Below are 11787 nucleotides of genomic sequence, written 5' to 3' on the forward strand. Positions count from 1 at the left end.
GTCTGACTTGTTTTTAACTCTGCAACCTAAAAAAAATATAGATAACTTTCTATTCATAACAAAATCCACTCTCAATGTGTCCTTTTTCCTCAGGTCATGGTCCATATCACTGATGAAAACGACTGTTCTCCTGAATTCCAGCGCTCCATTTACAGCAGAGACAATGTTCCTGAAACCATTCCTGTTGGCACGTCTCTTCTGCAAGGTGGGGACCCTCCTGTCACCTCTCATTTCAGTCTTGCCACAGACCTGCTGGTTTGTTACCTTTCCATGTTCTGGCCATGAGGAAGTGCTGTCTTCCACAGGCACTGCCTTGGTAAGATGCTGATGGCAGCTTTCCTGGAAGCTTTCCTGTGGATGACTTGTAGTTATCCTGGAAGTAGAGCTGTGTGTGATGTGAGTGTCTGCAGGTGAGGATCACTGTACTCTGCCCAGGGAGAGATCCTGTGGTATCAAAGGGCAGTTAAAGCAGCTGAGAGGAAGTGGCTTAATCTCCTTTAAATGTTGTGGTGTCTTTTAACTCATCTTTTTGTGTCCCAGAAGCAGCTGCAATTAGTTTTACTTTTCTTAATATGTTAAGAAAAAAAACCCAAAAACCTGGGCTTTTTTAAATGGGCAGCTAGTTTTGTCAAATAGGCATTAATGCTGTATAACTGACTTGCAAAGTGTTAAAGGAAAAGTATTTTGAAAGTCTGTGAACTTATATTTAAGGCTGTGGCTTGCCAGTAATCATCCCATGTTTGTTGTTTTTAACATGGCCATGTGTCACTTGCATATAAACCTTGACTGCACAGGTGACATTTTTAGAGGCTAAAATAGTATGCTAATAAAAGCCTTCAGGGGGCATGAACCCTGAGAAATGAGTATGTGCCAAGGCAAGACTTAGCAAAAAGATGAAAATGTAAATTTCCCAAAGCTGGAGCTGAGCTCTGCAGGTTGCAGAGGTGATAAGAAGTTTAGCTTCCCTTGTGTAAGGGGCTGCAGGGCCTGCTTTCTCTAAACATTTGCTAAGAGAGTTCAGAGCTTATCATACTTAATTTTTAGATTTAATTGCCCTTGTGAAGAAAGAAATTGATCAGAAATAACCAAATCCTAAAATTCCTAACCATGTGATTTTCCTTAAAGACGTGAGTATTCTTCTGTCCAGAGGACTTGTAAAGCTCATCAAAAATCCACTTGTGGGGGAAGAAACATGTGCCCCATGTCCAAAGCAAGCAGAATGTCAAAGCTGTGCAATTGCATCCCACATTGTTGTCTTGCCACATGGTGTACATTTCAAAAGTAATAGCCATCTTAGAAAAGAAAATGTGAGGTGGAAGTATAGTGACAGTCGGTGGAAATGGGTGTGTGAAGACTCACTTGCTGTGGAAGGGCTGAGCAGGGTTGTTAGTGGCTGCAAGGGAGCCATACCTTGTGCAGGATAAGACCTGTGCCACTAACTCTGACTGCCAAGGTGAGTATCTCAGGAAAAAATGATAAAGAACTCCTACCCCCACTGTAGCTCCTTGAGGGGTGGGGTGTTGCAGTCTCAGAACGACCCACAAACAAAAGTAAATGCAAATATGAGACAGCTTTTCCCATTCTGAACATGCCTGTAGCTGTTTGTGGCAGTGAAAAAGGTGGTGTGATAAATGCTTTTGTTACAACTGTGGATGTGAGAATGAAGGTTTCATTTTTCAGCTGCTTTTATTTAGCACACTCAAGGTCTGGAGCCCAGAGGGTGCTCTCAGAAAGACCCTCAGCCTTCAGTTGCATCGCTGTGCCAGCAGAACAAGGCTTGGAGCTGTAGCTGGCAGCTCAGCCAGCTTTAGAGCCAGAGTTAGCTTGCACTAAGCTAGTTCAGAACCTGTGCAAAGCCAGCACAGAGCTGCTTGTGGCTGGCATATGATCCTTAAAATAGCCTTTGCAATGCACACCAGTTTCCAGGGTGGAATGAAATGGAGAGGAATAGAATTCCCAGGTGCTATTGTGAAGTAAGGCATGTTTCTGTCATGTACAAGTAAGTACCACATTCCCTATTTGCCAGGAAACATCTGGGGGAAAAGAAGCATATCGTTAAGCACATAGAGTGTATTTCTGTGAATGGTTAAATGCCTCACTAATGGCTGTAGATTAAATCTGATTTTTTCAAATCAAAAAAGTTTTTCACGTTCTGCATGCCTTTCTAAAAACAATACTTAACCACTATATTTGACAGACTTAAATCACTGTCATTTTAGTCTTTGAGTTTTTAATGTATTTTGTCTGTCAGTGCAGCAAGAGAGCGATTAACTCTAAAGCCCTTGATTTTGTAGTCTGTAAAACAAACATGTATTCACAGCACAATTTGGAGAGATTTTAAACAAAATGTTACAACCACTCTAAATATCCTTGTAAACAAAAACAAGTAACTTTCCACAGGCAGATGCAGTTGAAATTTTTTGCAGCTAAGTTCTTCAGTGTACTTTTGAAATAATTCTCTGCTCCTTTCCTATTTTGAGTTAGTATTCTGATAGAGACAGGTTGTTTCTGCCACCCACCCCTCTGTGGGTGATGCTGCAGCTGTTTGCTGGGGTGTCCATGCGCTGCAATCACTGTTCTGCTTCCACAAGGCTGTGTGCTACCACGGTGGCTGCATCTGGATCCTATTGGTAGAACAAGGAGTTTGTTTATTACCAGTGTGGGTATGATGTGAAGCCTCATTGTTAGGCTAGAAAAATTGCAAGGTAATTGGGGAGGTGAGCTTCTGCTTTTAAAAATCACTTTTGATGCTTTGTTGTGCTGGTTTGCTGCTCCTGAGCAGATGGGACACTCAATGTACTGAATAAACACTTACTGGGGAGGAATGTTTAATCACTCTTCGTACCTTGAAGCACCAGGTAATTGAAAAGTACATAACTAGCTGGGAGCTAATTAAATTTGAACATGGCATTCCTGGAAAGCGTGAGGAACCAGTTTATGACTGATAATGTTAACCAACGTGCATACTGATTATGTGCTAATTACCAGTGTTGACTGCTATTTGTACAAAGCATTTTGTGCAGTGCTGAGATCACAGCTCTCTTGCAAATTCATCTGGCTGAGATCACTCAGGCTGGGTTGGAGCAGAGGGAAGAGTTTGTTTTGATTTTTCACTCCCAGCCTCCTTGCTAAGCTCCCAGACTGTAACCACAAAAAATAACAACAACAATAAAACAAAAACAAAACAACAAAAAAACCACCCCAAAACCATTTTATGGATGAAACTGATTTAAGTGATGCCTGTTCTCAAAAATGAACAAAAAACCAGAACTGGCTTGGTGGCAAACAGCATAACCAAACCTCCTCTGCAGTATGACTATTCTGTTAAATGTGTTCTCTAACAGTGCTGGCAACAGACTGCGACTCTGGCTCCAACTCTGAGATCTCTTACTTCATCCAGAGCACTGATTTTTCCATCACACGTCACGGGGTCATCAATTCTAACCAGAGGCTGAACTTTGAGCGAGCCAACCACATGTACGAGTTTGTGGTGATCGCTGTGGACAGAGGACACCCCCCTCGCACGGGGACGGCGTCCGTGCGCATTCGGATGGCCAACGTCAACGACGAGGCGCCCGTCTTCTCCCAGGCCGTGTAAGGCACCCCGAGCCCCTGCTTTGCTTTTAAAAGATGCTGCTCTGACATGTAACCTTGATAGCACTGGGCCAAATGGTCACTTGTTGTTTTGTGCGACTAAGTACCAGTGAAATTGAAGGGTAATTTCTATACGGAAAGGCTTTAGGAGTTGGACTTTCATTTCTAGATTGTATATAAAAAAACTACATCATTTGTGATACCAGTATATTGATTTTATAGAGAGAGAACAGAATTAATCAAAGACCTACCTATACAGGGAATGATTTTGACTGTGTTGACTCCTACATCTCCAAGCGATTACCCACGTATAAATAGATGACAAATAAATATGGTAGTCAGCAAACTACTACTAAAATTTAATTTTAGCCTCAACAGATTTTATCATGAGCCCCTCCTTGTTTAAGATTCCATTTTCTCTCCTGTCCTCAATCAAGACAATTTCTATTCTTCACACAACTTTGAAGTATGAACATATTTTAAATACAAAACATACATATATTCATTTACAAAATTAAATACTTTTTTGCATTAGTCTCTCTAGTATCTGATGCTTTCCATTAATATATAGGGGCATAAGAAACACTGCATGGCAGATACTAGTCCTTTTTCTCAACTTTAGTAGCTATATGATCCTGTTTCACAGTACAGTGTATTATGGTTCATATTGTTATCCTCCAAAAGATCCTTCAAAATTATGTACACTGAAAGCACAGGATTACAATCCTAAAATAAGTACCAAATGGTGAACAGAGAAGACCGAAGTCATATCTTGAGCCAATTTAAGACTCCATGGTTGCATGCCCAAAGCTTTTAAAAACCATTCATAATGAGTTCATACTGTTGCTGATGGTTAACACGGTGATGGTGATTCTGATACTTGTGTGCTGCCATTGCTCCCTTGTTCCATCAGTTACAGGACTTTCCTTTCGGAAGATGCCGGTCCCGGCACCCTGGTGGCTGCTGTTCGGGCAGAGGACCCTGATGGAGATGGGCTGCTTTATCTGATCACAGGAGGCAATGAGGAGGGCAACTTTGAGCTGGATAGCCAGAAAGGTAAGGAAAGAGGATTTAGAACTCAGTTATTTACTAATCTCTACTGACTCTGCTCCACCTGTGTGTCAAGAACCATAAGAAAGCACCATATTTGTATTATCTGCAAATGGGGATGCTTTGTATCAGTGAGGATTAGTTCTTTGATATGATGGTTGTTCTTCAACTATCAGCCAAAACTTGGGGTCCTGGTCCACGCCTGTGCAGACTAAGATGATAAATTCCTGTGCTTTGCAATCAAAATACAAACTGAGCCAGCAATACAGTGATGGAGAAATGTGATACTCACTTGACTTTGTGTGTTTACAGAGTAAATTAACATGACACTTTATGCTTCCAAATTCAGGTATCATTAAACTCCGCAGAAACCCACCACCCAGACTGAAAGGGCCACAGTACACCCTGAATGTCACTGCAATAGATGACAATGCCTCGGGGGGACCCACTCCTCTCAGCAGTTTTGCTGAGGTAATTGTAGGAGTTAATGACATCAATAACAACAAGCCTGTCTTTAGAGAGGTAAGATGTTTTTCTGCAGATATTCTTTCCCCATCTAAGTTATATCTGGGGTAGTAGAATCTCCATAGCTACTCTTGGCTGCTGGTGGGCTGAAGGGTCTGTGTGTGCACAGCAGAATGAACTTGTAAGTGAACAGAAGACAGCTCTCTTCCTAGAGGAAGTGTAAAATCTTCATCCCCCTTTTTCCTTCCTCTCCCTTAGAGACTGATTTCTTTGTGTGCATAAGTAATAGTAGTGATTTCCTTCCAAGTTTTTCCCAGACCTGCTGAAAAAAATATTGACACAGTGCAGCAGATTCACGTGACTCTGTGTAATATTTAGGGTCAGATGTTTGGGTGTGTTTTTAGTGCGCTTACTACAGTGACAGCAGCTGGGTTCTGGAGAACCAGCCTCCAGGCACGCGTGTGCTGCAGGTGGAAGCCTATGATGCAGACCTTGGCATCAATGGAGAGGTGAAGTATGGGCTCATGCACCGAGATGGAGCTTCCCTAGGCTTCAGCATTGACCCAGACACAGGTCAGTACCTCAGGTTACTGAGAAAAAATGAAAATTATACACTGTATTGTAATGAAAATGCCATTGTTTCAGTATGTTCTTGTGGGCTCATGCTTAACCATGTAACTGCAGGGTTAGCTGTGAACAGATAGGATAAACACTGGAAAATGCTCAGGGTATGTAAATACCCAAGCACATAGATTAGATTAGATTAGATTAGATTAGATTAGATTAGATTAGATTTAATGAAGGTTGTAGTGATTCAAATCATAGTACCATAGAATGGTTTGGGTTGGAAAAGACCTAAAAGATTATTTATTTCCAACACCCCTGCTGTGGGCAGGGACACCTTCCACTAGACCAGCTTGCCCAATGCCCCATCCACCCTGGCCTTGAACACTTCCAGGGATGGGGCTTCCACAGCTTCTCTGGGCAACCTGTGTTGGGCAGTGCCTCACCACCCTCACAGTAAAGAATTTCTTCCTAATCTAAACCTGTTCTCCCTCAGTTTAAAGCCATTACCCCTTGTCCTATCACTACATGCCCACAGCTACCCTCTCCAGCTCCTGTGTAAACCACCTTTGGGTACTGGAAGGTGCTGTAAGGTCTCCCTGGAACATTCTCTTCTGCAGACTGAAAAATCCCAGCTCAGTCTGTGTTCACAGGAGAGGTTTCCAACCCTCTGATCATCTTCATGTCCCTCTTCTGGATTCACTCCAACAGATCCACATCCTTCCTGTATCGGGGATCCCAAATGCAAATTAAATAGGGAAACAAATCCCAATTCAATAAGATAAAAATGTGTTCTCTATCACTTACCTTCCTATTTGGATCAAGGGTAGCTATAAAAATGCAGAGCAGAAAATGAGATTTTTACAAGTAAAGTTTATTCTTCCCTATGATGTGGCCACAGTTTATTTCTCATCTCATGCACAACTAGGAGATCCAGTGCACTGCAGGCAAAACTCTCATACCAGAACAGAGCAATGATATCTTTACATACTATTTATTTCAAATGAAAATGTTATGTGGTTGTTGGTTTTTCTATAGTCAAAATAGGAAAATGGGATATTGTTATGTCCAGGACTGTGCAGGAGATTGGAAAGGACTACAACAGAGCTGAAGAACTCTGAGCATAGGAGAGAAATAGGTCTAGAAGTAGCCTCAAGAAGGCCAGTTTGAAATCTGCTAACCAGAAGAAAATAGCTGAGGTAGGGAGAGCTTTGATTAGTAGGGAGGAAAACCTGAAAATTTGGAGAAAATTGTTTGATTTATCCACTATATGATTTTACCCAATTTTAATCCGTTCAATGAGACATCCTCCAACTCCTGTAGCAGAGGTTACTTTGGTCATATCACTTGTGTCTTGTGTGGTGTGACTCTTCCTCAAAGGAATAATGAGCTGATTCAGTTACTGGGACTATGACTGGAGTAAACCTGGAGAGGCCCTTCAGTGAGAAGGAGAAAAAGTCCTTCTGTGCTCCATGAGCCAGGAGATAGCAAGATACCCAGACCAAGCTACTTATCAGGGCAGCAGGAAAAAGGTGGCATGAGGCATGTGAGGAGAGGAGAGACAAGAGAAGTGGAGTTGCTCTAGTCCAAGACACGCGTGAGGCATGTGAGGAGAGGAGAGACAAGAGAAGTGGAGTTGCTCTAGTCCAAGACACGCGTTGCAGGGTCGGTGAGGATCCAGCTTCACGGCTGTGTTGCTCTCTGCAAATTCAGTCCTGAGGCTGTGCCAGGCAGCACAGGAGTGTCTGTGTTCGCAGGAGTCATCACCACCACGCGGAGTTTTGACCGGGAGAAGCAGAGGGAGTACACCCTGTGTGTCACTGCCACCGACCGGGCGCGGGAGCCGCTGATCGGCGTGTGCCAGCTCACCGTCCTCATCGCCGACGCCAACGACAATGATCCCACGTTTGAGAACAGCCGCTATCAGTGTGAGCGCTGCTTGACTGCCCGTGCCACCACTGCCGCGTGGATCTCCTTAGAGGGTCACTCCTTGTAGCAGTGGTTAGCTAGGTGACCGATCTTCCTTTGTGCCCCACTAAGCCAGTTACTGCTTAACCCATCATCAGTGGAAATGTGCAGAATTAACCAGTGCTCTTTACTCATTGCAGTTCTCTTAAAAACATTGACATATTTCACTCCTACAGATGAGGCAGATGTAATCCCTTCTCTTGATAGCTTTTCTCTGCCCAGCTTTTTTCTGCACTGAATTTTTATTTGATGTCCCAAAACAGAACATGACATCCTAGCTGGCAAATCATCAACCCTGACCAGAAGTACAATTGTCATCTGTGTCTTTGTAGCACAGTATCTCTGAATAGACTGAAGTGGCATTTATGTCTTGTCAAACAGCACAGAATCCTTGGTTTCTAGGCTGCCTTTGGCTGGGAGCCAATGCCTGCTGTGTCTGTCCTGCTGAGCTAGCTTTTCCCATTTGACCTGGTGACATTCCCTTTTTCATCCCCACATGATATGCTTTACATCAGTCTTTTGTTTAATTTGACTTGAAGCTTCTCCAGTAGAATCCTGCATTTCATTACACTTGGACTCTCCACATTTCATGTCATTCACAAATCATGGGTATAATCTCTAGTTGTTGGACTGGAACAGGTCCTTCCTTGCATAATTGCTTGAAAATGGGGGAAAAAAAATTGTTGCTGATGCATCTGCCAACAACTTAATTCTGGAGTTTTTTTGCCACTTGTGTGGAAATGTAGTGGAGGGCAAAGCAATGACCAATGCCTTATTAAAATGATAAGAAAATTGTCTTTAACATCACAGATGCCAGCATTTTAGAAGGATTCAAAAATAAGTTGGATGTTTTATATTTTAGGACTTTAACAAGAAGTGACCTGCGTGGAAATATGCTAAATATACATCCACACTTCAGAGTAATGTACAAAGGCAGAAGGAAAATTGTGTTGAACCTTTTAAAGTACCTTGTAGTGTGTATTTAAGTGCCAAATTCATTAAAATCTGTAGATTTGGAATAGCTATTTCTATAGTCTTACCAGTGTCTTCTGCAAACCTGGCCAAAGCAGCACTAAGTTGAGTAGGAATGATCTTTCTGGAGAGAAATATTTTTGAGCAGAGCAGACAATCCCTGAGGTAGAGGTAATGTTTGTGCAAAGATGAACCTTTCTATTCTACCATCACACGTCCTTCAGGTGAAACTGCCCAGGATTCCTCTTTTTCAAAAGCTGTGAAGCTGAGAGGTTACATTTGTAATTATGATGGCTTCAGCACTTTGAGGAACAGGCAGATTTTTTTTCTTTTTTCATGAACAGAGGGTATTGGCAAAGGTTCTGAAGCAAAGGCAGCTTTTTGAGATGGCAAACCTGCAGACAACGAGGTCATGTTATGCCTAGCACTTTCCCAGCATCTCTACATAAGTAATCAATGCTTGAACGTCACAGAATTAAAAATAGCTTCTTCCCCAACAAGATCAAAGGCCATTAGTCATAGGTTTCTATTCATCCTGGAAACTGCTGGTTCTTTACTCTCAGCACTAGGATGTTGGTTAAATTCCTGATTTAGCCATGTATCTTATCATCTGTCTGCAAAATAGACACTAAAGAAATGCTAAACTCTAGTAGGGATGGTACAGTAAACATTAAAGTTGTGTCAGAAGCAAGCAAAGCACATGAAATGAGAGACTACCACCCTTCCAAGTAACTTTGGGTTTTTTTATTACAATGCAATTTAACAGAGTTTGGCTGTTAAAGACAGCATAAATACACACACACACCACACAAAAGCATAAACACAAAAAAGGAAAATTTACAATATTTTATGGCAGTAAATTCAATTTTCATTAATCTATCTTAGTGCTGGTAAATCTCTTGTGAGATTAGCTTTGTCTGTTACTGACATACCAAACACAAGAATCCCAGGACAATTAAATGGCACAGGGACAAGTGAAACCAATTAAATCTCAAATTACTGCTCATGGAGCAAATGGTTGCTGTTGTTTAAAGTTGTTCTGCTCCACTACTACACACTGTAGACATTAAAGGAGAAGACCTAAACAGAAAACATGACTGCTCCATAAGTAGTGTGCAGTTCTGATTATCCCACATCAAAAATGCTAAAGGACACATATATAAAGGGAGATCAAATATATGAAATATTTTCTGAACAAGACATGAATTAACAGACTGATTGGGTTGCCCAAACCCAACTGCAACAGCCTTCCCACTGTCAGTTTTAATACACTGAGCTGGTGGAGACTTAATACAAGGAAACAGCTCAAAAGCACAATCAGACAAGCACATGTAGCTACTTGGAAGAGGAATTGGGACTGGATGGCTGAGGATAGAGGGAAGAGCTGGACCAAAAATCAGTGTAAGGTAAAGATGAGTGTGGAAGAAAGACAGCTGGCAGGGATGAAACTGTGCCTCACAGAGTGGAGGGGAATAGGAAATGACTGCTCCTGATTTCCCATCATTTTGTTGGTGCCCCTTCCAGAAATCAGGCTTTAGGAAGACAAAATTAATTATTCTTCTGTGCAGTGGGCTCTTCAAATGCATGACTTTGCCACCAGATTTTTAGGTGGCAATTATGTGAGCAGGTTCAAAGAAGGATTGGTCTCTCTATAACTACAGGCAGAAAGACACACCTCTGACACAGGTGGATTTCTGGGAACAGGGAGTGAAACCTAAGGAAAGAGACGTACATAAAATAATCATTGCCCTTGCTCTGGGCAGCTTTTCCAAAACACTGGGGGGTTGGAGGCATGTTTTCTGTGACCTGAGTCTTTATGCTTTGCAATTACCCTAGTGCCTCCCACTGAGAGTGCTGCTGGTACCACTCATATTCCAGATTAATTCAATTCACACAGAATTCCCTTTGACACCGACCTGCTTTTATCATCAGCTGAGCCCAGCAGGCTGGGCTGATCTGAAGCAGGGGGCTCGAGAGCTGCTGTGGGGCTTGCCAGTGCCACCATGGAGCAGCACCAGTGCTGGCAGCAGCAGTGTCAGTAAATCTGCACCACCAGCAGCTCACTTGACAACCCAGCGTGGCAGGGGAGAGGGAAGGGGAAGCTAAAAGAGGACTATAGACACTGTTGGTGACAATACTTTATAACCTGCTTCAGTACAGAAACATTTAATCTCCCCTGAAGGGAACAATGATGTTTTACAGGGCTATTTATTTACAAATATAGCCTGCTAAACCAGAGCAGATCTGTTAACAGTATCTTTGTCTTTTCAAAGACTTCCTTAGCGAAGACACTCCAGTGGGGATGAGTTTCCTCCGAGTTGCAGCTCATGACAGTGACCAGGGTGTGAATGCTGCTGTCACGTACTCAATGTTAGAGCATCAGCTGGAATACTTCCAGATCAACCCCAGCACAGGCTGGGTGTATGTGAATTGCCCACTACCCCAGGTAATGTGAGACTCCAACCTCTCAAATCCATTGCAGAGGGTTAATTGCAATCTCTTGCTTTGTACAAAATAGTTTTCAAGTATCCTCTGCCTTTGTCTCCCAGGCAATGCGCATCAGCCGCTATATTGTAGCCACAGATGGAGGGAACAGAAGCAGCACGGTGGAGCTGACAGTGACTGTCACCAGTGCCCTGAGCCAGCCACCCCGGTGGGAGCAGAGCACATACTGGGTAACCATCCCTGAAAACACCCTTCGTGACACCAGGATTGTGGTATGTTAAAGCTTGATTGCTTCCCTCCCTCTTCACTTCCACTTCTCCCTCTGTTATGCTCTCAGTCAGAAGTTCATGGGTGCCTGCTCTGCAGCCTGACTGCATTGCACTATGCCCTTATGAGCCTTCACTGCTATGTACCCATTAACGTTTGTCAGGTGTACCTGTCACAGAATAGGCTGGCATTTCAGCTGGCAGCAGTTTTCCCAGTGAATTCTTGCAGTAATGGCCCTCAAGGTGTGCTCCCACAGGAGCAAGACTTGTGCACTGCCAGAGAAGGAAATTCTTGTGTGTTCCCTCCAAGAGCCAGCTCCTCACTCCTCCGTCCTCATCCTCAGTGGGCTGTGCTATCTGCTTGTGTCTTTTTTAAAGCTTTTCTAAATTTAGCACAAGAGCATGGAGTGACATAGTTTGCTTTGGACTCTTGTAACTCAAACCAATTCCTTTTTAACCCACA

At 42.9% G+C, this 11787-nt stretch overlaps 1 protein-coding gene across 5 annotated transcripts in view; it reads left to right on the plus strand.

Moving 5' to 3' along the window:
• The window catches only part of LOC135282303 (neural-cadherin-like), a 56084-nt gene that overhangs the window by 17351 nt on the left and 26946 nt on the right, over positions 1-11787 (plus strand). For 4 of the 5 annotated variants that reach the window (XR_010348554.1, XM_064391940.1, XM_064391955.1 and 1 more), the window contains exons 5-12: positions 94-205; positions 3345-3594; positions 4508-4650; positions 4994-5166; positions 5514-5682; positions 7431-7601; positions 10887-11059; positions 11163-11330. Coding sequence is in view for 4 of the 5 variants with exons in the window: in XM_064391940.1 (XP_064248010.1) it covers positions 94-205; positions 3345-3594; positions 4508-4650; positions 4994-5166; positions 5514-5682; positions 7431-7601; positions 10887-11059; positions 11163-11330 (1359 nt within the window). In the remaining variant the exon portion in view is untranslated. The remainder of the gene's footprint in view (positions 1-93; positions 206-3344; positions 3595-4507; positions 4651-4993; positions 5167-5513; positions 5683-7430; positions 7602-10886; positions 11060-11162; positions 11331-11787) is intronic. The other variant, XM_064391947.1, reaches the window with a different exon arrangement.

Source organism: Passer domesticus, chromosome 1 (genome assembly GCF_036417665.1).
Source record: "Passer domesticus isolate bPasDom1 chromosome 1, bPasDom1.hap1, whole genome shotgun sequence".
Taxonomy (NCBI): domain Eukaryota; kingdom Metazoa; phylum Chordata; class Aves; order Passeriformes; family Passeridae; genus Passer; species Passer domesticus.